At 44.9% G+C, this 25,292-nt stretch overlaps 1 protein-coding gene across 1 annotated transcript in view; it reads left to right on the plus strand.

Annotated features, from left to right (window-relative positions):
• HHIPL2 (HHIP like 2) overlaps positions 1 to 21,304 on the plus strand; it is a 75,210-nt gene extending 53,906 nt beyond the window's left edge. The window contains exons 6-9 of the mRNA XM_073671901.1: positions 1,951 to 2,096; positions 2,362 to 2,443; positions 11,663 to 11,745; positions 20,021 to 21,304. Of these exons, the coding sequence (XP_073528002.1) occupies positions 1,951 to 2,096; positions 2,362 to 2,443; positions 11,663 to 11,745; positions 20,021 to 21,210 (1,501 nt within the window). The 3' untranslated portion in view covers positions 21,211 to 21,304. The remainder of the gene's footprint in view (positions 1 to 1,950; positions 2,097 to 2,361; positions 2,444 to 11,662; positions 11,746 to 20,020) is intronic.
• Positions 21,305 to 25,292: the final 3,988 nt, after the last annotated feature.

Genomic DNA, 25,292 nt, shown 5'->3' on the forward strand with positions numbered 1-25,292 from the left:
CGTGCTGCGCGTACTCAGTGAGGGGCTCAGTCCACCCTTAGGTATCTCTGGAGTATTTAGCAGGACCCCCTTCTGTGTGTCCTCTCTCTGGCCTGCTCCCTGCACCTCACACCCAGTGACACTTCTATCCGGTATCCTCGGGCCTTGGCGGGTGACGTATGTTCCGTCCCCTGGGTCCTATGTGGCTACCTTCTTAGTGTACTGCTGTGGACTTGTGGCCTGCGGTACTTGAAGTGCTGCAGCCTCCGGTTTCTAGTTGAGCCTTAGTAGTTTTCTCCGCTAGTTGAGGGACCGGTTCCCCTTATCTGGCCTGACCCCCCTACCTCCTGGTAGCAGCGGGCGTAAGGGTGGCTTGCTGCACGGACCGTACCCCTAGGGTCCCTTCACTCCTCATTCCTGGAGCTGTCCTGCTCCCTCTCCTTCAGACTTGGGCCTCAGTGCTAGGCCCGCCTCCGGAGCAGAGCTCGAGCAGAGCCTCTGCTCCTGTCACCTTCCTCCTCTGACTGTCTGGACTCACCGTGATCTAAGATGGTTCCTTGTTTTTATAGCTCCTACACATGTGCTCCCAGGATCTACTTCCTCCACCCCATCCACTACATGGTTCCCCCTCTCTAGGTGGTTCCCCCCACTCCAGCCAGGGACCAGGGACTGTGCCCTCCCGTAGGAGCAATCTCGCCCTGTCCCCCGGAAATGTGGTGTAGTGAATGCAGGTGTTAGGGTCCTGAGCTGTACTCCTTCCTTACCTGAGGGTGAGATACCACACCTCTGGGTGAGATGCAGTACCTCTGTGGCGACTGAACCCTCAGGGGCGCCACAGATGCAAAGATAAATAGATACATATGTGATGATAGATGATACAGAGATAAATACTGTAAATAGAAAGATTGTGCAAAGGATCGATATACACATAAATTATTCAGACATAAATAAATACAAAGAAAATCATTACAGTAATTAGATATTCAAAATATAGATAGACACACAGTACTGTGCAAAAGTTTTAGACAGGTGTGAACGTAATACTGCACAGTAAGAAGCTTAAAAAAATAGAAGTGTTAATAGTTTACTTTTTTATCAATTAACAAAAAGCAAAGTGAATGGAGAAAAGAGGAACCTAAATCTCATCAATATTTGATGACCGCCCTGTACCTTCATCAGTTCTTTTAGGTACTTGTCACTTGCACACAGTTTTTGAGAAAGAACTCGGCAGGAAGTTGTGCCAAACATCTTAGAGAACTGACCCCAGATCTTCTGTATATGAGGATTGTGCGGATCCTTCTGTCTCTTCATGTGATCCCAGACAGACTGGATGATGTGAGATCAGAGTTCATCACTTCTAGGACTCCTCATTCTTAATGACACTGGCTGGATGCTTGGGGTCTTTGTCCAGCTGCAGAATAAATGTGATGTATATGTCATCTGCTGCGCTAAGTTTCCTTGACCAAGCACTGATTTTACGGTCCTCAATGTTGCCCATATCTTGGTGTCCTTAATACTGAGAAATACAGGCAGATACTTATCCATTATATAATACCATCAGGAGGCATCTGATTGGCTCCAAATTTATTCTGCAACCAAACGACGACCCCAAACATCCAGTCAATGTTATTAAGCACAAGGAATCCTGGAAGTGATGATCCGGCCCCATGGAGCCCTGAGATTTGGGGTCAGTTCTCCAAGATGTTTGGAACAATCTCCTGCTGAGTTCCTTCATAAATGGAGTACAAGTGATAATACAAGTATTACTAGAAGAAGTGATGGAGGCAAAGGGTGGTTACCAAATATTGACGGGATGTATATTTCTCTTTTGTTCATGAATTTTGTTAATTGATAAAAGTAAATTATTAACACTTCTATTTCTGAAAGCTTCTTCTTTGCAGATATTATATACTTTTCAGTATTGTTATGAAGGGCATTAGATTCTGAGTTTTTGCTTTGTTCTCCCTGTAGACGGCTGATGGCATTACACGAGGATGAGGCCACCAAACAATGGACGAAGCAGGATATCTGTATGGGGGACACAAACATCTGTGCATTTCCGAACCTGATCAACACCTACAACAAGTACATTATCTCTTTTGGAGAGGATGAAGCCGGTAATTCCATGTAGTGCCACATACACTGCGGATTTATATATCGGCGAAAGGATTAACCAAACATACTCGCTCAACACTAGTAGGGACCTAAGCAAATATAATCACCAAAATGTGATAAAGTATTATTCCCAAAATGAAAAGTTAAGTCCAGGAGAACCCCTTTAAATCATAAAATTTCTTAAAAGTGGAGGTTACCTGTCTCTTAAAACACTACTTTTTTTCATTAAAAATATATTATTTTTTAAATTCTCTCTAATTTTCACAGGGGAACTGTATTTTCTTTCCACATCGGACCCGACATCTTTATCCCCGTATGGGACATTATATCGACTTGTGGATCCTTCTAGGTTTGTATATTTTGTTATTTATTTTTATTGTTTTCCTCACTATTGGTGTCAGGACTCTGTTGTTGGGTACCCCAGAACCAGGGGGTCCTTCTCTGTCCATAATGCTAGGGGGCTCCCTAGCTATCCCTGTTCCCCGGATTACTTCTGAAGCTGAAGACGCCGGGGCCACGTACCTTGCCCTCGGTCTGTTCCCTTCCCCCCACCAAGAGAAGAAGGGGTAGTCGAGTATGGAAATATCCCAACCAGACTAACAAGGTAATACGAACAAGGATAAAGGAAAATACTGATCATACAAATATATTCACACAAGCAATAGAGGAAAACACCGGGGAGTGAAGAATGGGGGAAAAACCAAAGTAGGAGAAGGAGAGGATTTGCACACAACCAAAACCACACAACAGTCTCAGATAAATCCACCAATCGCCTTTTCAAACAACAACTTTCCACCAATTCCTGAAAACATGCAGCAATGAAGCTAACTCTGGCAATGCCTGCTAGCCAAAGTCCAGTATATATAGGAGCAGGGAGTGCCAACACTGAACAGCTGAAAGCCTTTATGTAGGTAAGCTTCCAGGAGCTCACAACTGAGCAGATTAACCCCTGCACCGCTAAAAGAAACCTGCACTGTTTAATATGAAGGAGAAGTGGTTTCAGTCAGTGCAAGAGTAGGAAAAATCAGACACCACGGTCATCTGGCTCCTCTCTGTCGCAGTAAACCTGTGACAATTTCCACCTTTGATAGTTTTTGTCAACCCATCCCCTATTAATTGGGAGAATTGGGAAATCCATTGCCCTTCTGATTCAGATACTTTTCTGTTCCATATTGATGGGGTTTTGTAAATCTGCTCATTATCTTGGGCAATGATTGACAAGCTTTCTTTTTACGCTCTGGGACTTATCAAAAGTTCACATTTCACGCCGCGGCCCTTTTCCGTTTTTGCGCTTTCGTTTTTTACTCCTCTTCTTCCCAGAACCATAACTTTATTTTTTGGTTAATATGGCCGCGTAAGGGCTTGTTTTTACAGGACAAGTTGTACTTTTGAACGACACCATTGGGTTTACCACATTGTGTACTGGAAAACGGGGAAAAAATTCCAAGTCCGGTGAAATTACAAAAAAAGTGCAATTGCAACGCTGTTTTTTTTTTTTTTTCTACCATGTTCACTATATGGTAAAACTGACCTGCCATTATGATTCTCCAGGTCATTACAAGTTTGTAGACACCAAGCATGTATAGTTTCTTTTTATTTAAGTGATGAAAAAAAATCTAAAGTTTGTTAAAAAAAAAAAAAGTTTCCATTTTCTGAGACACATAGCGTCTTCATTTTTCGGGATCTGGTCTGGGGCTGTGTGAGGGCTTATTTTTTGCGTGCTGACTAGTGATAAGCAAGCATGCTCGCTACTCGAGATTTACGAGCATGCTCGGGTGTTTTCCGAGTATCTTCAGCATGCTCTGGTGTTATGTTTGAGTCACTCTGTGAGCATGATTTGTGACTGTTTGACAGCTTTAATACATGTGAGGAATGCCTGTTTCTTAGGCATTCCTCACATGTATTAAAACTGTCAAACAGTCGCAAATCATGACGGAGTGACTCAAACATAACACCCGAGCATGCTGAAGATACTCGGCGAGCACCCGAGCATGCTCGTCGAAAGGGTTAGCAGAACATCACTAGTGCTGACCTACCATTTTTATTGATATCATTTTGGGGTAGATATTGTGTCTTGATCGTCTATTATTACATTTTATTGCAATGTGGCGGTGACCAAAAAAACGTAATTCTGGCGTTTTGATTTTTTTTCTCTTTACGCTGTTTACCAATTGGATTAATTATTTTTTTATATTGATAGATATGTGTATATTTGATTTTTTTATTGTTTTATTTTGAATGGGGCGAAAGGGGGATGATTTAAACTTTTATATTTTTTTAATTTTTTAAATATTTTTTTAACATTTTTTTTTACCTTTCACCTGCTTCAATAGTCTCCATTGGAGACTAGAAGCTGCAATGATCAGATCGTCTGTGTGTAGCAGATATGCTCACTGGCTATGAGCGCCGACCGCTGGCCGGCGCTCATAGCTTCCTGACAATGACAACTGCAGACCCCGGTTTGTCATGTAACATGGACACCGATGGGCGGCACTTATGACGTCTTTCCACCACGTCCATGTTAAATATCGCTGTCAGAGATTGACAGCGGCATTTAAAATGTTAACAGCCGCGGGGGGATCGCGATTCCACCCATGGCTGTTTGGGGCACATGACAGCTGATCAGATCAGAAAGGTGCAGGCTCCTCACCAGGGCCCGCGCCAAAGGGAGAGACACGGTATACGATCTACATGTATGGCGCATGTCGTGAAGGGGTTAAGTATTCCACATTCACTCTTCATCTCCTTTAATAAGTTTTGTTTTTTGGTCATTGCCACTGAAAGAGACGTGAGGATATGGTGGACCTCAAACTTACCAACATTCTAAAGCCCCAAATGAGGACATTTACACCCCGTCACTGAACCACCAAGAAACACCCCCAAAATGTTCAGTAACTCCCAGTTTTTGGTCAAGTTTGCATAAACCCTGCCCACCTACAGTTCTGTTCCCATGATTATCCTGGCAAAAATCGAGACTATTGGCGTATGATGGACAGTAAACTTAAAGGGAATGTGTCATATGAAAATTACCTAATGTTTAAATCATGTGTCACATGTATTTTTATTTTAATACCAGGATCTGTATTAAAAAAGAAATAAATTAACAATCTTGCAATTTTCACACCGGCCACTGGGGCTGTTCTAGACTTATACTTCCTCTCTTTCCATGAAGAGTTTTCAGCAGTTTCCTTATCATCAGAGGCAGGTCCACTAAATATGGACTTCTCCGGAAGTCCGATGCAATGTTCAGAGTTCTGGGAGAAGTCTGGGAAGAGAGAGAGAAAATTTTCCAGCTAAAAAGTTCAAGTCCTCATAATTTTTAATGGGGTTTGGGTTCAAGTTCAAGTATAGTTGTAGTACCCGAACCGAACTTTGGAATAAAGTTTGGATCGAATACCAAGACCCAAACTTCCGCGGGACCGCTCATCCCTACTCATAACACCTCTATACACAGCTGATAACACGGGATTCACAGGATTCACCAATCACAATAGGCAATGTCACAGCTCACTTCCTCCTCCTCCCTGTACACACTCATTAGACAGTTTACTACCAAAGATAGGGTCAGGATCTGACCATTGTTGCTAATGTACATGTGTTATTTCCTGAAACAACAGGAAGTTACAGTCTCAAAAAGCCCCAGTGGCCAGTATGAGAACTGCAAGATTTATCATTTTTATTTTTAATACAGATTGTGATATGAGAAAAAAAATGGACAAAATATTGTTATAAAATACAATTAAAACAAAATCCTGATTTAAACATTTGATCATTTTCTCATGATACATTCCCTTTAACTTTAGCCACTAGTGTCAGGCAGCTGCTGCCAAGCAATATTGTGATGGTTGGTTCACTCAACAAGTTCACAAAGGGCCTGGATGCATTCCTAAAAAGTAATATTATTACACTTTCTAGGTACTAGATACTGAAGTTGGGTCATCGATCTACAATATTTGGTGTCGGGGAGAATTTTTTTCTCTAATATGGGGCAAATGGCCACCTGCCTCTTGGGGTCTTTGACTTCTTCTGGATAAACATTGTAAGGTTTTAGGTTGGGCTTGAAGCACATGTTTTTTTTATTTTTATCTAACGTTTGGAAAATTGTAGCAATTTTTTTCCATGTTGCAAAATTTAGGTGTTTTTTTTTTGCAATTTTGCTCAAAAAATGAGAAATGTGAAAGGAGATGATGGAAACCCAAGAGAATAGGGGAATTGTTCATCGCCCCCTCATAATAGCTGGTTACCGAGAAAGCGCACCAGTGTGTTATGTTTGCTGGCAGTGAATAGGAACAATTTTGATTAGATCCCGAAGCTGAAAAAATCATGGCATAGTGTGACGCTCTCAACCCTCCCTGGGAAATGGGGTTACTCGGAGCCGGGTCAGTGTAGGTGTCTCGGGGTTGCATTCGTGGCCCGGACCCGGTCCGTGCCCAGGGCAGTCACATAAAAGGTTGTTAATGGGCTTTCAGGGTTGAGTGGTAATTTTCCGACTACGCCACCTACGGTTTCCGGTGATGGACACCAGCGCTGCTTCAGTCCACTGAGGCCGGTGTTACAGGCAGCTAAGATGGGACGGCTCCCCGCAGGCGGAGCAGGCCTCAGGGCAGTGAGAGAAAGGATGGTGGGTGCAGTGCCGTGCAGGAAATAACAGGCTGAAGCGGGGTGTGAAGTCATCCAGGGTATTTTACTCACTTGATGAAGTTTCAGCCGCAAAGCTTCCCTCTGCTCCTCACGGCGTACTGCGGCCACCGGGAAGGGGGTTCAGCACTTTCCAGATAGATCAGGAGCACCTGTCGAGACTCCTATGGTGTGTGTGTTCCTCTCCTTGGTGAGTTCTCCCACTGAGTCTCCACTTGACTGTTTGTGTGGTTAGAACTAGGTGTAAGGCCGAGTCCCACTGGTTAAACGCAGGTAGAGAGATACAGGTGGCGTATGCCGCTCCGTCCGTATCCCTCCTGGGATCCACTAAGCCTCCGGGCTTTGATGACGGAGACGTGAAGTAGCAAAGTCAGATATCGGGGGCCGGTTACTCCTCTTGCAGCAGGAGTCCCTCTGACTAGGCCAGAATAAAGAAATACAGGTGGCGTATGCCGCTCCGTCCGTATCCCCCTGGGATCCTTTTGCCTGTGGAGCTTGTCTCCTCTACTCCCCTCCAGGCCTTCTTAGGTCAGGACCTTGACTGGGTAGAGGCAGTGGTTCACTCTGACCCGCTCCTCGCCTCAAGGCCAGAGAACGAGGACCGTGTATCTTCAATAGGCTGCAGGTTCTAGCAGAAGGCCACATTCAGCGATGAAGATCACAATCAAAGAACCTTGAACTTAAGATGGCTGAAGATTAAATATAAATGAATAAGTGTAACCTAAAAATGTGTCCTCCACCCTCACCCACTACATGGTTCCCCCTATCCTTGGTTCCCCCCATCTCCTCTATCCCGGGCCGGGGCAGCACCCTGGTGCATTTAGGCCCCCCTGCAGGACAGGAGTGGTGTAGTGTTGAATGGTGAAGTGGGGTCCTGAGAAATGCTCCATCCTTACCTGGAAGAGGAGATACCACACCTCTACTGAGGAGCAGTACCCCTGTGGCGACTGAACCCTCAGGGGCGCCACAATAGCGCACTGGACTCCATCTATCAGTATGGAATCCGGACCGGAAACAATGGTGGCAAACTCAAGACACAAATCAAGACAGCAAGCAGATATCTTGAAATTGTATTAGAAAGTTGCAGAAATTTTAATTAAGATTTATTTCCATAAAATGGTTTCCCGTTACATGAAAGGCGCATTAAACTGAAATCTACAAGGAATCTGTAAGTCGTAAATCAGAAAGCAGATGGTTGTTCCGGTGCCTGGAGCTGACACTTTATAACATGTCGTCCTGCGCTCTCCCGCCAGCTCATATAAAGGAGGAGAATGATGGATTTTCAAGACACTGGAAGGCATATTCAATATATTTTGTTATTACGAGCCCTTCCATTATTTCCTGCAGTTGTCTCTGTGCGCACACCATCCGGAGAATTTTTGAAAATCTAGAAGAGTCACAGACGGAGGCGAAACTTTTCTATGTTTATTTTCTTTCCCAAAATTGTTGTCACTGAGCTCATTGGTATCACAAAAATAATAACAATATAATACACAACAACCCTTCACTTCAAGGCTATGTTCACATGTTGCGTTTTTGCAATGTTCTTTTTATTTTTTTTGTGTTTTTTTATGCAATTTAAAAGCTGCTTTTTACAGAACCAGCAAAAGCTATGAGATTTCAGGAATCTCTTACACACGATTGCTTTTTCTTTCTCGGTCTGAATTGGAAAACTGCTGCGTTTTTTAAATCTGCAGCATCAAATTTATTTTTTTTTGTAGCATTTTTGGTGAAGGAAACTAACTTTATTAAACATGTGTTGTAGACAAATGACACGTATAATCTGCACCAAGAAACGCACCAGAAAAGCATAAAAAATGCACAAAAATGCGTCAAAAACGCACAAACAAGCAACAAAAACGCACCAAAAAAAAAATCAACAAAAATGCACCAAAACCTGCTTTTTTTAAACAGCTTCTTCACTGTCATGAGAGCAGGTTTGGCTTGGAGAAAAAAAAACTCTGCAAAAACGCAAGTTTTTCTTTTCTTGGAAAGGATCTGAAAGAGTTTTTTTCCTGGAGTGGTTTCTGCAGTCTTTTGACTTGACAGTGCCCTCTTTGGAGCATTTTCCATAAGGATCCGCTTTAAACAAATAATAGGAACTTTTTTTTTTTTTCGACCAGACGTTTTTCAAATCTTCATCAGAAAAAAAAACACTCAAAAAAATCCTCATATGAACAGAGAAATGTATTTACAATAGGAATAAATAGGAAGAGTTTTTCCAATCATTTTTGGGTTATGTGCACATAACGTCTCATACAGGTGGAATCCGCTGAAAAAACGCAGCAAAATCACCGTAAAAATTAACATTATGCACAGCAATGTCAAAACGGTATTACTGTGCATATGTTCAGTCTTATGTTATTCCTTTTAACCACCTTTGCAACCCTGGGATTTTGCGTTTTTTGCATTTTCATTTTTTCCTCCCCTTGTTTCCCGAGCCATAGCGTTTTAATTTTTTGGTCAATATGGCCATGTGAGGGCTTATTTTTTGTGGGACGAGTTTTACTTTTCAATGCCATTACTAGTTTTACCATATCGTGTATGGGAAAATGGGAAAAAAATTCCAAGTGCGGTGAAATTGCAAAAAAAGTGCAATACCACAGTTGTTTTTTTTTTTTTTTTTTTACCACGTTCACTGAATGCTAAAACTGACCTGCCATTATTATTCTCCAGGTCATTATGAGTTCGTAGACACCAAACATGTATAGGTTCTTTTTTATTTAAGTGGTGAAAAAAAATTCCAAAGTTTGGTAAAAAAAAAAAAAAAAAATAGCGCCATTTTCTAAGACCTGTAGTGTCTCCATTTTTCGTGATCTGGGGCCGGGTGAGGGCTTATTTCTTGCGCACTGAGCTGAAGTTTTTATTGATTACATTTTGGGGTAGATCCGATGTTTTGATCGCCCGTTATTGCATTTTATTGCAATTTTGCGGCGACCAAAAAACGTAATTCTGCCGTTTAGAATTTTTTTCTCGTTACGCCGTTTACAGATAGGATTAATTCTTTTTTTATATTGATAGATCGGGTGATTCTGAACTCGGCGATACCAAATATGTGTATGTGGGGTTTTATTTTTATTATTTTATTTTGAATGGGGCGAAAGGGGGGTGATTTAAACTTTTATATTTTTTATTTTTTTTTAATATTTTTAAAAACTTTTTTTTTCACTTTTTGCTTGCTTCTATAGTCTCCATAGGAGACTAGAAGCAGCAACTGTCCGATCGCCTCTGCTATATACAGATGATCAGTAGATCACCTGTGTGTAGCAGAAATGGTCCTGTGCTATGAGCGCCGACCACTAGGTGGAGCTCATAGCGACCAGCTCATGACAACCACAGGCATCTGCTGCAGACCCTGGGTTGTCATGCCCACCCATCAGTGACCCGTGATCACGTGACGGGGTCACCGATGGGCTGGGTAAGTGACACGCTTCCGGCACAAAAAAATATATATATTTTTACAAGTTTGTGAATTTTTTTAACCTTTAAAATATAAAAACATCTTATAAGTTTGGTTTCGCCGTCATCATTCTCACACGGAGAATGATGTTTCCGGGTAATTTTTACCACGTACTGAACGCCATAAATACAAAACCCTAAAAAATAATGAAGGAATTGCTTTTTTTCACCATTTCTCCACACTTGGATTTTTTTCCCCTATTTTCCAGTACATTTGATTGTAAAGTGAATGGTGTCATTCAAAATGGGAGGAAAAAATGAAAGCGCAACAATGTAAAATGGCCGGGTTCTTAAAGACATATGTTTTTAAAAATCATTCTAAAACCATTCTCACGTGGATTTTTACAGTAAGTACACCTGCCTCATCAGATAAAATAGATCTCTTTAATCATTTATTCCAGTTTGTAAAAAATGGGATCTGATCTACTTTTAAGAGGACCTGTCATCAGTCAAAAGTGTGCAGTTTTTGTTCTTATTTTATTACCGCTGCTCCCCTGAGTATTCCGTTTTTTTGTTTTTTTAAAATCCACCATACAGTTGCATAAATCCGTGGAGGGCTTCTGCAGACATGAGGTTCTTTTTTCATGCACATCAACAATACATTATAAGAGGAATATGCTGTAAGAGACAAAAAAACACGTTTTTGTAACATCACAGGAGGCTCCGCTGCTCCTTAAAAAGGACCCCACTATGTTAAAAGTGACCAGATTTCTGTTCCGACTTTATTCCCGCTGCTCTCCCAGAGTTTTTTTTTTTTTTTTTTTTTTTAAATCCGCCACACAGTTCCAGAGATATGGGCCTATTTATTTGGTGTTAATTTTTATGGTATTTACTATAGGGCATGGCTTACATGATCCTCTGGGGCATGTATTTAGGCTCCTCTGCCCTGTGAGCACCGCCCCCTGGGAATGACCATAAATAGTAGCACTAAATAAAAAGGCCCATATCTCTGGAGCCGTATGGCGGATTTAAAAAAAAACAAAAACCGTAAAACTCCGGGAGAGCAGTAGGAGCAAAAAGTAGTCACTTTTGACCGACTGAGGTCCTCCTTTAAGGTGCTGAGCAGCGAAGCCTCCTGTGATGTTACAAACAACTTCTTTGTTTTTGTCTCTTATATTTCTGTTATAATCGGTGATGTGCATAAAAAAAAAGAGCCTCGTCTCTGCAGAAAGCCTCCACTGATTAGTGGCCTCCAGCTTTATATAATGTGTTCCACCTGCTATAGTAATTTCCAGGCAATTTAGGAGAAGCTATAACAAGGCTTCAGTTACGTTCTGTGGAAATTTAGATAGTTTAAAATCATTTCTCTTTGTTGAGAAATACATACAGATGTTTTCAGCCATGATTTGTCATTATGGCCGTCCTGCCATGTACCGAGGGTAGGAACATTAGAGCCGATTCTGATAATTGTACCAGTGTTTCTAATTTATAAAGTTTTAGTAGAAGTATCCTTTTGCTTCATTTATTTTAGGAGAGCGCCCCCTGGAAAATGTACAAAAAGACCTATGCCAGTGAGGATAAGAAGTAAAGTGGTTCCATTGGCACCACGTGAAAGTAAGTACATTTCATGGAAGATAGTAGTAGTCATTTTTTTTAAAGGACACTACTAGAATTAAAACAGTGAACACAAAAATTAAATAGTTTATTTTTTTAAAATATTTTAATTAGTTTTATTCAGTATGGCGTATGAGCGCTACGTGCAGAAATCCCCGAACATACAACCTCGGCTGCTATTAATGAGGTTATTAATGGTTGTCTGATGATTGTGATGCGCCCCCAGGGCAGTGGGGTGCTCGGTGTCCGGGCCTATGGATGCTGGGGGGGGAATATGTCACAGTGGCTGGTCCGGTCCGTGGCCCAGGGCAATCAACAAAATGGGGAAAGTTTATATGGGATTTGTAGTTTGATCGTGACGCCACCTGTGGTTTCTGGTAATTTGTACCAGCGCTGCTGCAGACCTCTGAGGCAGTTGATAGGCAGCTGGGATGGAACAGCTCCCCACAGGTGGAGCGGGCCTCAGGGCAGTGTAGGATAGATGGTGGTTGGTGCTGGGACTTGTAGTGCAGAAGAGAGAGATGGCGCAGCTGAAATAACTGACGGAGGCAGTGGAGTGTAGTCATCCGAGTTTTACTCACAGTTCTTGTTCAAAGTTTCTCAGGTACACTGTACGGGTGTCAGCCTCCCGCATCGCACTGCGTCCACCAGAACAGGGGTTCAGCTCTTCCTCAGATATGTCAGGAGCACTTGACGGAACCCCGCTTTCTTTATGTTCCTAACAAGACCGACTTCTCACGCTGGGTCTTCTCCCTCCTGCCCTGCGCTTCCACACACTCAGTCCCGATCGGGTGCTCTGAAGTCCCTCTGGGCAACCTGGAGTTCCCGGACCTACTTGACCCTACGGTGACTAAGATGAGACTATGGCGACTGCACCATGGAAGTGCAGAAGCCTCCGGTTTTTCCAGCCGAGACTTGGAGTAACACGGCTGGTCCAGGGGCCGGTCCCCTTCTTGCGGCCTGATCCCTCTGACACCAGGCAGATTCGGGGTGTACAAGTGCCGTCCTGCACTCACCGTACCCCCTAGGATCCCTTCTGTAGAACGGAGCCTTTCTCCTCTGCTCCCCTCCTGGGCCTCTGTTACTAGGCCCCACTTGTGGAACAGAGCTCCTGAAGAAACTCTGCTCCCCTCCTTACTGCTCACTGACTGACTGACTGACCTGCCACCCTAAGATAGCTTCCCTTTATATATCTCCTATAATTGTGCTCCCCTATTTTACATCCTCCACCCACACCCACTACTGATTCCCCCTCTCTTTGGTTCCCCCCACTCCAGCCAGGGACAGGGCTCAGCAGAAGACACAGTGCATCTTGCCCTTCCAGCCGGCCTGGAGCAGTGTAGTGTTGAATGCGGGTGTTGGGGTTCCGGGCAGCACTCCCTCCTTACCTGAGAGAAGGAGACACCACACCTCTGGGTGAGGTGCAGTACCTCTGTGGCGACTGAACCCTCAGGGGCGCCACACTCCCCCCTGGTAAAATACAGCACGTCCGCGGGCTGGAACTGAGCAAAAACACGGTTTTTAGACATACAAAAATTTTTAGAATGCATTCGCTTAGAAGATCATAAAACTTTTTCTTTCCATTATGGGAGGCACATACTTGAATGTTACAGGTTAACATTATTACAAACAGTATAAAACTTTTCACTGGCATATATGCATTTTCTCAAACAACTTGCAGTAAGATCACAACCAGGGTGTCCATCTCACTGGTAAAGGTGCAAATCAAACAGCATGAGGGACCCGTCCGAAAACCCTCAATGTAGGCCCTGGGCGTGGCTGCAGGGCTTAAGTGATCCTGGTGCTGGACCACGTCTTCCGCCATGCTGGGAGTGTAAGCATTCCTGCGTGTGATGCTCATACTCCAGACTGAATAAATCGAGATGTATTGAAAATGTTGTTTCCATTTTCTTCATCATTTGCATAATATTAACATGTCTATCTATCCTATGATTTCGAGAATTCCTCCACTTTTCCTTCTCGGAGAAACAATTTCAGTGATGAACAGTGTGTGTGTTTATATACATATATGTACTGTGTGGATGTCCCTTTATAGTTTTCTTGACTAAGATTTGACCTCCCTTTGTTCTTCTTTTTCATTTCTTTTAATGTCAAATCCATTTCCCCCATTTTTGAATGCCCTGTAACCAATCATACAGGGCCGGCTCCAGGTTTTCGTGGGCCCCGGGCAAAAGAGTCTCAGTGGGCCCCTTTAACCACATACCATCATTTATGACGCACAGATACGGCGGAGAAATATAGATATACAACACAGGGCCCAGCCTGCTCCCTCATCCTTCACATATGCAGACATGCACACACGCACAGTAGGCGGACATGCACGCACACACACACGGTACGCAGACATTCACACACACACACACAATATTTTTAATATGGGGATTGGGGAGGCTCGTCGGCCTGTGTCCAGTCCAGCAGCTCCTCAGGTATGTGGCAGTGCAGGGCCGCCGGCGTCACAGACATGGCCCTGCACCATCAGGGGGGCCCGGGCCGCTCCCCCAGGATCTGAGCAGGACCGCCAGTGCTGCTGCTTGATTGCTGTCACTTTCCAGACACGGTGGCGTGCAGTGCGCTGTGCATCTGTGTCTGCTAGTAATGACGCAGCAGGAGTGACACACAAATGTAGCACCCCGAGGGCTCGGCTGCTACAGGGGTATTGCACCTCGAACCAGAGGTGTGATATTCCACTCCCGGGTAAGGATGGAGTGTGGACCAGGATTCAGTAGGCTGCATGCATCATACACACCCCATTTTCGAGGGACAGCTCAACGGTGCTCCCACTAGAGAGAAGTGCAGGCACAACAGCATCTGTTCCTGGCTGGAGTGGGGAGGGGGTGGAATACCCAGTGGTGTAGGAGCAGATAGGGGTGGGTCTCTGGGCATAGATAGGAGCCCATTGGTTGCTAGTCACCTGGGCTCACACATAGAGGGAGGTTTATAAGGTGGGCACCATCTTAGAACAGTGTTCAGTTCAGAGAGGAGGAGAAGAAGACAGGAGCTCAGCCAGAGAGGGCTGACAGGGAGCTGTGGCTCAGTCTGGGCCCAGCTCCAGAGGCAGGCCTGGAGTGGAGGCCAGAAACAGCAGAGAGAGGAGAAGGAACGGAAAGGAAAGTAAGAAAGGAACTGGAACAGAGGAGAAAGGAAGCAAAGAACACAGAGAAAGGCCCAGAGACACGAGGACAGAAGGAACCCCATATGCCCAGGAGATACAGGGTGAAGGGTTGGCAGAGCAGGGTACCGGAACCCAAATTGGTGGAGGCGACTAATCCTCAGCCAAAACCGGAGGTTGTTACCACATCTTGGTGCGACCCCTCACTACATCCACCAGGAAGGCATACCATATAGGGTCAGGGACGCAGAGATCAGCGTGCCCAGAGAAGGCCCAAGGGAGCTGGACAAAGGTGGGTCACTGGTGGGGACGGCCAGAGAAAGGAAAGGAAGGGAGCCCTGTGCCACGCTCTGGAATTGCCTGGGAGTTGACCGAGCCCCTCACCTGGTGGACGCAGCATGACTCGGGCGGTCCTACCTGCGCACAAGTGACCTGATAAAGAACTGTGAGTAAAGCATTGAAAACTGCAACCACACGCCTCTGTGTTTCATCGCCGCACCAGCACCATTAGTATTGGGACGCCCACACCATCACTACCATCATCTACTCTAGCTGCCCTGAGGCAATACTTCTCCCGTGGGGAGTTATCCCATACTCGGCTGCGCAAACAACATCAGCCTCAGCGGTCGGCAGCGCAGCGGCGGTCCCCACTGACCGCAATCCACGGGTGGCGTAGTCGGACATTGTTAGTACTTAAGACTGCCACTGGTTTGACCGCCCTGGGCACGGACCGGGTCACCGCCACGGAGAACTACAACCCCCAGCGATCCGGCTCCGGGTATCCCCCTGCACAGCACAGGCCCAGGGGGCGCGTCAACTTTGGCGTAGTCGGCAGGATCATTACCAACCCGCCACAAGCGGGTATTGCGTGCCTGAAGAAAACTGCACATGTACCTTAAAAGGAAGTCTCCCGCCATTTCCAGAAGTTTCCCGCCGTCCGGAGTTGTTTCCCGCCGTCCGGAGCCGATTCCCGCCATCAGACGCCATTTTGGACCGTTTCCCGCCATCTTCATCAGTTTTTCCCGCCCTGGCAGAGCGGACGCCATTATGTGCGCACCAAAAGACAGCAGGAAGCCGCCTCCCATCGTGGGCCAGGTCCCAGAATGGCGCCAAAGGAGGAGTCCGCCCCCACCAGCAATGAATGCAGCAGTGGGGATGTCCATCGACGTGGGGGGGCTGCCCCTGAAGGTGATTGTCAGCAGATGCCCCCAAGACCAACCCCCATGGGGGCGGATAGGAAAGAAAACTGAGGGGCTGGGTGCGGCCTGGATCAGTCTGGACCTGCTGCACCCGGAGATGGAGGGAGCAGAGAACTCCACCAGCACCCTGGCCCGCAGCCTGCTGCAAGCGGAGCCACCTTGCAGCCTGACAGAATTGCTGGCCCAGCTGCCTAGAGACCCGGGCAGTGCGCGCAGCACTGGAAGACCTGAACAGGAGGATGGTCCGGGCGCAGCGGGATGTGTTTGCCGGGTGGAGAGAGGAGATGGCCCGGCAGCACGAAGGCAGCCAGTGGAGGACCCCACCGGGACCGGGCAGAGTGCTTACCGCTGGGCGCGGAGAAGAGGGACCGGCAGCTGCAGACGACGCCGCCGCGGAGGAGGCCACGGAGACCGAGGCAGGTAATGGGGACGCCACCACCCCAAGCCCTGGGAACACCAGCCTGCCCTCACCCTCCGTTGCGGGACCCGAAGCCCAGGGGACCGTACCTGACACCACGCCTCCACCGCCGCCAGCTAGGCCTCAGGCAGCAAGAACCGTCATCACGCCCCACCCCGCGCTGTGCCCTCTGAACCCGGGCGCCGTAAAGCAGGAGACGTCACAGGCCGGGACGCAAGGCCCAGCACACCCGGGCGCCGCTGCCTCACCAGCGCCCCCTACCTTGGCGGTGCCACCCACGGGCGCGACCAACCAGCGACCACCGGCCTGGTCGCAAGGCCGAGTGCCAAGAGGGCCCGGACGGACCAGAAGATTACCCGGAAGAGCAAGGAGCATCAGGAGGACACCGTTACTAATGAACGGTAAATGGAACTGTACATAGTTACCCGTAAGGGTATAGAAACTGTTACTGATTGAAGTGTGGTCCCCGTTGGGACTAATGTGGACTGTTATCTGTGTGCCCCTAATCCCTAACCAGGCTGAGGACTGTGAGCAGCCATTCCCCTATCCCCACTGGCCGAGGACTAAGAACGCAATCCTGTAAATAGTTGCGCTTCTTAAAGCGCCCCCTACTGGTTTTATACAAAAACCGCAACGTCTACCTCAAGGCAGATTAAATGGACTGTTGCACCTTTTCCTGGTCGCAAGTTGCACAGCGGCCAGAGTTCAAGAATCTGCTTGAAAATGTTTTACTTGAAAATGTTTTTGTTCAAGAATGTCTTATACTGAAAAAGTTTCATATGCTGCTAAAGGAGTTTATAGTATTCTATATGTGTGTGAAGAAAGTCTTATAATGTTTTTACGATGTTTATACCAGTAACGTTTAAAAGGAAAAGAGTACATCAGAAAAGGGATGGGTTAATTGTTGAATGTCTTATATGCGAAAGCATTCTAAAAATTTGTATGTTTTCAAATTGTGTTGCTCTTTTCCAGCCCGAGGACGTGCTGTGATTTACCAGGGGGGAATGTAGCACCCCGAGGGCTCGGCTGCTACAGGGGTATTGCACCTCGAACCAGAGGTGTGATATTCCACTCCCGGGTAAGGATGGAGTGTGGACCAGGACTCAGTAGGCTGCATGCATCACACACACCCCATTTCCGAGGGACAGCTCAACGGTGCTCCCACTAGACAGAAGTGCAGGCACGACAGCATCTGTTCCTGGCTGGAGTGGGGAGGGGGTGGGAATACCCAGTGGTGTAGGAGCAGATAGGGGTGGGTCTCTGGGCATAGATAGGAGCCCATTGGTTGCTAGTCACCTGGGCTCACACATAGAGGGAGGTATATAAGGTGGGCACCATCTTAGAACAGTGTTCAGTTCAGAGAGGAGGAGAAGAAGACAGGAGCTCAGCCAGAGAGGGCTGACAGGGAGCTGTGGCTCAGTCTGGGACCAGCTCCAGAGGCAGGCCTGGAGTGGAGGCCAGAAACAGCAGAAAGTGAGAGGAGAAGGAACGGAAAGGAAAGTAAGAAAGGAACTGGAACAGAGGAGAAAGGAAGCAAGGAACACAGAGAAAGGCCCAGAGACACGAGGACAGAAGGAACCCCATATGCCCAGGAGATACAGGGTGAAGGGTTGGCAGAGCAGGGTACCGGAACCCAAATTGGTGGAGGCGACTAATCCTCAGCCAAAACCGGAGGTTGTTACCACATCTTGGTGCGACCCCTCACTACATCCACCAGGAAGGCATACCATATAGGGTCAGGGACGCAGAGATCAGCGTGCCCAGAGAAGGCCCAAGGGAGCTGGACAAAGGTGGGTCACTGGTGGGGACGGCCAGAGAAAGGAAAGGAATGGAGCCCTGTGCCACGCTCTGGAATTGCCTGGGAGTTGACCGAGCCCCTCACCTGGTGGACGCAGCATGACTCGGGCAGTCCTACCTGCGCACAAGTGACCTGATAAAGAACTGTGAGTAAAGCATTGAAAACTGCAACCACACGCCTCTGTGTTTCATCGCCGCACCAGCACCATTAGTATTGGGACGCCCACACCATCACTACCATCATCTACTCTAGCTGCCCTGAGGCAATACTTCTCCCGTGGGGAGTTATCCCATACTCGGCTGCGCAAACAACATCAGCCTCAGCAGTCGGCAGCACAGCGGCGGTCCCCACTGACCGCAATCCACGGGTGGCGTAGTCGGACATTGTTAGTACTTAAGACTGCCACTGATTTGACCGCCCTGGGCACGGACCGGGTCACCGCCACGGAGAACTACAACCCCCAGCGATCCGGCTCCAGGTATCCCCCTGCACAGCATAGGCCCAGGGGGCGCGTCACAATCACAATTAAAGGAGCAGTGTTGCCCCTGCTGTGTCACTACTACCAGACATAGCCGCACAGCACACTGCGCAAGGCCATGTCTGGGGAAGTGCCGGCAATCAAGAAGCGCTGGCGGCACGGGCCCCGACAGTAAGTGAGCCCCCCTGATGGTCCAGGGCCCTGACGCCAACCCTGCAATCATATTATAAGAATGAATACAGCAGCAGTAGAGGAGTGTGTTCTTCTTTGTGGAGGCAGTGACCAGTTTACTCATGTGATGACGTTAGGGTCCCTTAGACAAATTATGTTGGGGGATATAAGGATTGGGCAGTTGGAATACATGCGCCTGATCCTTTTGTTTGGCAGGAAGATAAGCTGCTGCCATATTATTCTGACAGTAGCTGTATCATAGAGAAGAAAGGAAGTTTCAGCCATGCTGAGGAGTATCTGGGAGATGGAAGAAATAGCTGTCAGCTGAACGATCGTTCATTCGACAGCTAACTAATGTGAATAGCCAGCTTTTGTGAGGTCTGGATTGATTGTGAGCAGCAGTATCAGAAAATAGGGTTACAACATCAAGCAGCCAATGAAATCTTGAGAGTGATGACAGGAGAAGAGGAGTGTGTTGATCTTGTAAAAAGCAGTGACCAGTTCACTCTTGCGATTATATGCATGTACCTTCATTCATGGGCAGGTGGCTCATGGGCAGAACTGTGGCTCAGTGGTTAGCACTGTCACTTTGCAGCGCTGGGGTCCTGGGTTCAAATCTCACCAAGGACAACATCTGTAAGCAGTTGATATGCTCTCCCTGTGTTTGCGTGGGTTTCCTCCGTCTTCTCCAGTTTCCTCCCACACTCCAAAGACATACTGATAGGGAATCTAAATTGTAAGCCCCATTTTAATAATAAAATGTGATGTGGGGAACTGGGATAAGTCATAGACTGGAAAGTAGATCATGGAAGAACTAAAGTCATTTCATGCAATTAGTTCTCTCCCGTGATTATGTAGTGGGTCATGTGACAGGGCAGTGTCCTATAATGGACAGGACGTGCAGCCAATGAGATTTTAGGATTGACATGTCATACATAGAGAAATGATCATAGTCCAATATTAGTAGGAAGGTTCTTTCATCGATTCACATGCTGAAATTTGTTTGTATCCTCAGAAGATTTTTAAGTGTTTTATTACTTTAAAGTCAACCAATTTATACCGACCTCTTATTATTTTCCAGGGACTGTTCTTGAAATACTCAGCGAAGAAACTAAACCAGCAATCAAGAAACCATTTAATGTAATTCCGAAACAACAGAAGACTACCACTAAAGCTCCCATTAAGGCTACCACACCAAAAAACACCATTGCAACTCAACCTTCACCAACTGAGGTCATAAAGAGGTCTACAGAGATGACTCTCAATGAGATAGCACCCACTCTGGAAACAGAGATGTCCTCTGTGACTATTGCCCAGCTACCATCTACCAATGACAGATTAAAGAAGCCTTTAAAAGTTACCAATGTTCCAAAATCATCAACTAAAGATAAAAAGCTAATTAAAACTACAAAAAAGCCTAAACCTACTCCACAAACAAAGAAGCCTTACAAAGATGTGATCAAGAAACCATCTCTAGCCAAACAACCAAAAAGGCCACCTGAGGAGCCGTTGACTAAACCACCATATGTTGAGCACATACCGCTCACTATGGACACAGTTAACCAGCAATCAGTGACCAAAAATAATGTATCACTTTCTGAGTCAGATTTCAAAAATCTTACAATCACTAATACCTCCAAGAAAGTCAAGCCAACTAAAAGTTTAAAGCATAAAGCAAAAGATAAGAAGTCAAAACAATACGAGCTAAAATCAAGTAAATCTAAAGTCGATAACAAAGAAAAAAGTGAAATCTTCTTGAAGGTTAATGCCAAAAAACAAAAGAAAACAAAAACAACACCTAAGCCTGCTGTACCGTCTTCAGAAGAAAACAACTTAGCATTTTCCCCTAGAAAGAAAGCAAATAAAAGAAACACATATAATAAAAAAAGTGATAAGAGTGAAGAATCCCTGACCTGGTCAACGATGAAGCCAGCTGAGGATCTGTTGACTACACCTTCACACAGTGAGGAAGCAAAGCCTCCAGTGGCCAGAGTCAAGGAATGGTCAACCACAGAAAATATCACATTGCCTTTTTTGAAAAAACCTTGTCCCGCCAAGGCCCCCGAGAGAGTCAAGCCAATAAAAATTTCAAAAGCGAAAGATCTCAAAATCTCAAAACCAGCTGCATCTCAAAAAAAGAAACCTCAAATTGTTGCAGACAAGGACAAGAATGGAAAAAAGGAGAAAAGCAAAACCCCAAACAAGAAAATAATTAATACAACAACTCAACCCACTGAGGCATCCTCAGCACAAATTAATGTTGAAACGTAAACCCTTCCTGGTTGAGCATACACTACCAATAGATAACCTTAAGCTCACAGTATTCTGTAAGTGCCAGGCACAGAATTTGCTCCAATCTCAGCTGTATAACCCCTTAGATGATGTAGTAAATCATAGCTGAAGCATCTAAGCGGTCAACTAGAGTTAGAGGATGTCATCCGGCACTGGTGTCCGTGAGGTGCCGCCGAGTCAGTCTGACATCTTTCCTCTTCCATTAGGACCAGCCTATGACAAGAACAGTACAGTGCAATACAGAAATATTATTAGAGATGTGATCAATCAAGTGGTCAAGTCCCAGAGTAGGATTAAAGAAATGCAAAAGTTTTTTTGAACAAAAGGAAAAGTCCCAAGTCAGAAGGTACTTCTCCCTTGTACAAAAAGCCTTATCATGGATAACAAAATATTAAAACAACTAAGCTACATTGGCGTATCCTTAAGATTATAAAATTGTGACAAAAAAACCCCAAATTGATGAATAATGCTGATTCCTTATCATAAAATGGTCCTTACTCCTATTTTTGATTGGTTATCTCATCTTATCACCTAGACATCTTTTCTGCTTCTTTATTCTTGTGGTTCTCCAATTTGGACAATCTCTACTTGCTAGAAAGGTCTCTTTACAATAAACCTGATCACAAAGTCCCCTCTGCCTGCTGGGACCCCGAGCGTTAACCTGTTATCTTTAGGGAGGTTGTCGGTAAGTGTTCAAGTTCTCTGCAGTGCCTCCACAGGGGAAATGAAGCATTACACAGTTATCATTGACATTGAAGTGTTGTCTGCGTAATAGAGAACAGGACAGGTCCTCCAGAGACAATAGCTGTTATTATCTGAAAAATAAACATTTAAAGCCGTTCTCGCATATGCAAATGTACCTTCATAGCCCGAGGGGGCATTTCTTCAGTGAGAGCAGTCTGGCTTTACACCCTGTAATCATGCCCCTTGGACGTAATTCACACCATCCTGACATCTTCTGTTCTGTGCTTAGGAAACAAGGACATTGCACTCATGTGCGAGACTTCAAGCGCAGAAAATAACACACAGTGAGTCAAAATTCTGAAATTCTATTAAAACAGACAAAAAGAAACAAACATTCTTATCTTGAGATACAGTATAAGAATGTTGAATGCCTTTCTTTTTGGAAACATCTGGTATTACATCCAAAGGAGAAACACCTATTGATGGAAATTTGAAGAAGATGATGAGTAAGACCACTGATATTATAAGCGGGTGAAATAAGTATTGAACACGTCACCAATTTTCTAAGTAAATATATTTCTAAAGGTGCTATTGACATGAAATTCTCACCAAATGTCGGTAACAACCCATCCAATCCACACAGGCAAAGAAATCAAACCATAGATGTCCATAAATTAAGTTCTGAGTAATAATGAGAAATGACACAGAGAAAAAGTATTGAACACATGAAGAAAGAGAGGAGCAAAAAGCCATGGAAAGTCATGACACCAGCTGAGATCTATCAGTAATTAGAAAGCAATCCTGCTACTTAGTGACAAATAATATCACCTGGTTCAACGGATGCCCTATAAAAGGTGTCTCATTACCAAGGTGCCACACAAGAAACATCTCATGATGGGTAAAACCAGTGAGCTGTCTCAAGACCTTCGCAACCTTATTGTTGTAAAACATACTGATGGCATTGGTTACAGAAGAATACTTAGACTACTGAACGCTCCAGTGAGAACTGTTGGGGACATAATCTGGAAGTGGAAAGAACATAATTTCACCATAAACTGGTCACGACCAGGTGCTCCTCACAAGATTTCAGACAGAGGAGTGAAAATAATTATCCAAAGAGTTGTCCAGGAGCCAAGGACCACCTGTGGAGAGCTACAGAAAGACCTGGAATCAGCAGATACAATGGTTTCAAAGAAAACAATAAGTAATGCACTCAACCTCCACAGCACAATGCACACTCACCACACAAGACTTTAAAAGCATGTACAAGCACGTTTTAAAGTTTGCTCAACAACATTTAGACAAACTGGTGAAATACTGGGAGAATGTTCTCGTTAGATAAAATTGAACTGTTTGGATGACATAATACACACCATGTTGGAGGCCAAATTGCACTGCATATCACCCCAAACACCATACTAACAGTGAAGTTTGGAGGTGGAACATCATGGTGTGGGGCTGTGAAACATTCTTCATAAAAATCTGCTGCCATCTACCTGGATGATAAGGACGAAACAAGGGTGCACAGTTCAGCAAGACAATAATCCCAAACACACAGCCAAGGAAACTGTCAATTGGTTTTAGAAAAAGAAAATAAAGCTGCTAGAATGGCTCAGCCAATCCTCTGACCTGAATCCAACAGAAAATTTATGGAAGGAACTAAAGCTCAGAATTCATAGAAGGAGCCCTTGAGACCTTCAGGATGCGAAGAGTGCTTGTGTGAAGGAATGAGACAAAATAACACCTGAGCAATGCCTGTGACTGGTTTCTCCATACAGGAGGCGTCTTGAAGCTGTCATCACTAGCAAAGGTTTTTTCATAAAGTATTAATTCAATTTCAGTAAGCGTGTTCAATAATTTTTCTCTGTGTTATTTCTCATTATTACACATAATTTAAGAACATCTATGGTGATTTCTTTGCCTGTGTGGATTGGATGAGTTGTTACCGACATCTGGTGAATTTCATGTCAATAGCACCTTTAGAAATATATTTACTTAGAAAATTGGTGACGTGTTCAATACTTATTTCACCCGCTGTATCTATCAAAGAGCCATTCTAGTCATGGGGTAAAGTATTATATTACCTATATTTTTATCCATAGGAGGAAGTGTTTTAATTAGACTTTATTGCTTGATTAGTGGTCGACCAATGACAGGAATTAGTCTTTAAAGACGACCTGACAATTGCATAAATATGTAATTTCTTTAAATGGTGTAAATGTCACTTTCTCCTGAACCTGGCGTTTTTTTTTTTCTTTCTGCGCCTCTCCCTTCCTGAGATAAGGTCATCTCTTCCTTGTATATAAGTCTGGTCTTAGTAAACTGGGCATTGTCCCAAATAGATGAATTGACAACCACGCCCAATTGGCTTTAAAGACTACATTAACAAACAGGGAAAAGAGAGAACGGAGTGGCGCAGTCAAAAACGAAAAGCAACACCAGATTCAGGAGAACAGTGGCATTTACACCAAGTTAAAAGAATTACATATCCATGGCATGCGACAGGTCCCCTTTAAATGTACAGCATGATCTTTTTGTACACAGGTTTGTTTTCCCAACTATATTAGTATGAATGTAATGATCTGTATATATTAGTAACCTGTTTGTATAGATAAATCATTTCTTGTCTGCGTTCATATTTTGGGTAATAAATGTGTAATTTATAACTGTGAGATTGGAATTTTCATCATTGTGTCTGATCTGCACTGAAAGGAAAAGAAACCAGAGACGTAGGTAGGGTTCATCTCAGGGGGGCAAAACATCTGAGTGGGCCCCTAACCAGGTAAACCTGATTATAACAATATAAATAATAATAATCTTTATTTACATAGCGCCAACATATTCCGCAGCGCTTAACAATTCACAGGTTCATATACAACCGTCATAAGTAACATAGCTAAATATAATACAATAATTACAGCAAAAATAATGACGACCCTGCTCGTAAGAGCTTACAATCTACAATGAGGTGGGGGTGACACAAAGTACAATGGATTATTTACAAGGATGGTCCAGCCATCTTGAGGGATGAGGGATAGATAAAGGCTGCATGAGCTCATTACCAGCCAGTATCTGTAGTGCTGTTGGGTTCGGTGGAGAGTTATGTTTAGAGAAATAAGGGATGGGCTATAAGAATATAAAAGGACTTCGATTAGGGAAGGTGATAGGCTGCCCTAAACATGTGTGTTTTTAGGGAGCGCCTAAAACTGTGTAAGTTGTGGTTCATCCTAATTTCTTGGGGTAGAGCATTCCAAAGAATAGGTGCAGCTCGGGAGAAGTCTTGAAGCCGGGAGTGGGAGGTACGGATTAGTGTAGATGTTAGTCGAAAGTCACTTGCGGAGCGTAGAGAACAGGTAGGCCGATAAACAGAAATGAGG

This window comes from Phyllobates terribilis, unplaced genomic scaffold (genome assembly GCF_046119375.1).
Source record: "Phyllobates terribilis strain yellow unplaced genomic scaffold, ASM4611937v1 Scaffold_3__8_contigs__length_932513732, whole genome shotgun sequence".
NCBI classification, from domain to species: Eukaryota; Metazoa; Chordata; class Amphibia; order Anura; family Dendrobatidae; genus Phyllobates; species Phyllobates terribilis.